Below are 2,232 nucleotides of genomic sequence, written 5' to 3'. Positions count from 1 at the left end.
TTTTTTTGAGACGGAGTTTCACTCTGTCGCCCAGGCTGGGGTGTGGTGGCGCGATCTCAGCTCACTGAAACCTCTGTGTCCCGGGTTCAAGAGATTCTCCTGCCTCAGCCTACCGACTAGCCAGGCGTTCGCCACCACACCTGCTTAAGACAGCTGGGCGCGCCCCCCTAGGCCCCCACATCTCCACCAAGTTCAGGGCTCTTCCAACCTGCTTCTCCCCGGTTGCCCGTCTTGGGGGGCCCTGGTCTATCTGTCCATCCAGTCCCCCTCCTCCGCACACCTGGATTTCCCGCCAAAGGTAGGGTCTCCTACAGCAGCAGAGAAAGGAACAGGTGGCCGAGGGCCCCTGCCTTTCTCAGTACCTGGGACCCGTGTCCTTCTGTTTCCTTGTCTCTGACTCCGTCTCTCTTTCTGCATTTATTTCCTTATCTCTTTTTATTTTTAATTCTTATTTATTTATTTATTTTTTGAGTGGGAGTCTTGCCCTCTCGCCCAGGCTGGAGTGTCATTGTGCGATCTTGGCTCACTGTAACCTCTGCCTCCCGGGTTCAAGCAATTCTTCTGCCTCAGCCTCCTGCGTAGCTGGGATTACAGGCTCCCACCGCCACACTTGGTTAATTTTTGTGTTTTTAGTAGAGACGGGGTTTCACTGTATTGGCCAGGCTAGTCTCTTGGCCAGGCAGGTCTTAAACTCCTGGCCTCCTGCTCCGCCCACCTCAGCCTCCCAAAGTGTTGGGATTACAGGCATGAGCCACTGCCCCAGGCCTGTTTATTTAATATTTTTGAGACAGGGTCTCACTCTGTTGTCCAGGCTGGAGTGCAGTAGCGCAATCTCTGCTCACTGCAACCGCCCCCATGGAATCAAGCGAGCTTCCCACTTCAGCCTACTGAGTAGCTGGGATTACAGGCATGTGCCACGATGCCTGGCTAATTTTTGTATTTTTAATAGAAATGGGGTTTCACCATGTTGGCCAGGCTGGTTTTGAACTACTGACCTCAAGTGATCTGCCTGCCTCTGTCTCCCAAAGTGCTGGGATTCCAGGTGTGAGCCACTGCACTGGGCCCGTCTTTTTTTTGAGATAAAGTTTTGCTCTTGTTGCCCAGGCTGCAGTGTAATGGTGAGATCTCTGCTCACTGCAACCTCCGCCTCCCAGGCTCAAGCGATTCTTCTGCCTCAGTCTCCCAAGTAGCTGGGATTACAGGTATGCGCCACCACACCTGGCTAATTTTATGTTTTTAATAGAGACAGGGTTTCTCCACAGTAGTCAAGTTGGTCTCAAACTCATGACCTCAGATGATCCGCCCGCCCTGGCCTCCCAAAGTGCTGGGATTACGGGTGTGAGCCGCCACAGTGCCTGGCTCCCTGTCTCTTTTTGTTGCCCTGTCTCAGTCTTTCTGCATTTGTGTGTCTCCCTGTCTCTGTCTCCTCTTCTCTGTCCCCTGCTTGTCCTGTGTCTCTCAGTCTCTCCTTCCGTCTCTGCATCTCCTGGTCGCCTGCTCTCTGTCTCTGCCGCCCCTTTTGACACCCTGTCTCTGCCTCTCTCCCTTTCTTGCCCCTCCTCTGTCCCTCTGCCCATCTGGGTCCTCTGGGGGCTCCTTCCCAGCCCTCCAGCCCCACTCTGCCCTGTCCTCACCTTCGCCTTTGAGGAAGTCCCGCAGGAACTGGTTGGGCGTTCCCGGGTCCTTTAACTGTCCAGCGATCTTGGAGTAATGATAGAGGGAGACCATGACGTCCCGGGGGTTCCGGCCCATGTAGATCACCTGCGTGCAGATGATGGGGTGAGGGGAGAAGGCGTCAGACACAGGCAGGCCCCTGGCCCCTGAGGCTTCCTGCCCTTGCGCCCCCTCTCTTCTGACCCTGAAGCAGGAAGGACTCTGGGCAGACTCTTTTTTTTTTTGAGATGGAGTCTCACTCTGTCGCTCAGGTTGGAGTGCAATGATGGGGTCTTGACTCACTGCAAACTCCACCTCCCGGGTTCAAGCGATTCTGCTGCCTCAGCCTCCTGAACTCAAGTGATCTGCCCGCCTCGGACTCCCAAGTGCTGGGATTACAGACATGAGCCACCGTGCCCAGCCTGCTCTTATTTTTTAGAAACAAGGTCTTGTAGGCCAGGTGCTGTGGCTCACGCCTGTAATCCCAGCATTTTAGGAGGCCGGGGTGGGTGGATTACCTGGGGTCAGGAGTTTGAGACCAGCCTGGCCAACACGGTGAAACCTCATCTCTACTAAAAA

At 54.7% G+C, this 2,232-nt stretch overlaps 1 protein-coding gene across 1 annotated transcript in view; it reads right to left on the bottom strand.

The window, feature by feature from the left end:
* Positions 1–2,232, bottom strand: part of SULT2B1 (sulfotransferase family 2B member 1) — a 47,476-nt gene that overhangs the window by 9,519 nt on the left and 35,725 nt on the right. The window contains exons 4-5 of the mRNA XM_037728513.1: positions 1,635–1,761; positions 281–308 (exon numbers count right to left, since the gene is read on the bottom strand). Of these exons, the coding sequence (XP_037584441.1) occupies positions 281–308; positions 1,635–1,761 (155 nt within the window). The remainder of the gene's footprint in view (positions 1–280; positions 309–1,634; positions 1,762–2,232) is intronic.

This window comes from Cebus imitator, unplaced genomic scaffold (assembly GCF_001604975.1).
Source record: "Cebus imitator isolate Cc_AM_T3 unplaced genomic scaffold, Cebus_imitator-1.0 Scaffold266, whole genome shotgun sequence".
Classification (NCBI taxonomy): domain Eukaryota; kingdom Metazoa; phylum Chordata; class Mammalia; order Primates; family Cebidae; genus Cebus; species Cebus imitator.
Note: the sequence above shows the minus strand (reverse complement) of the source record. Positions and strands in the feature narration are given on the sequence as shown.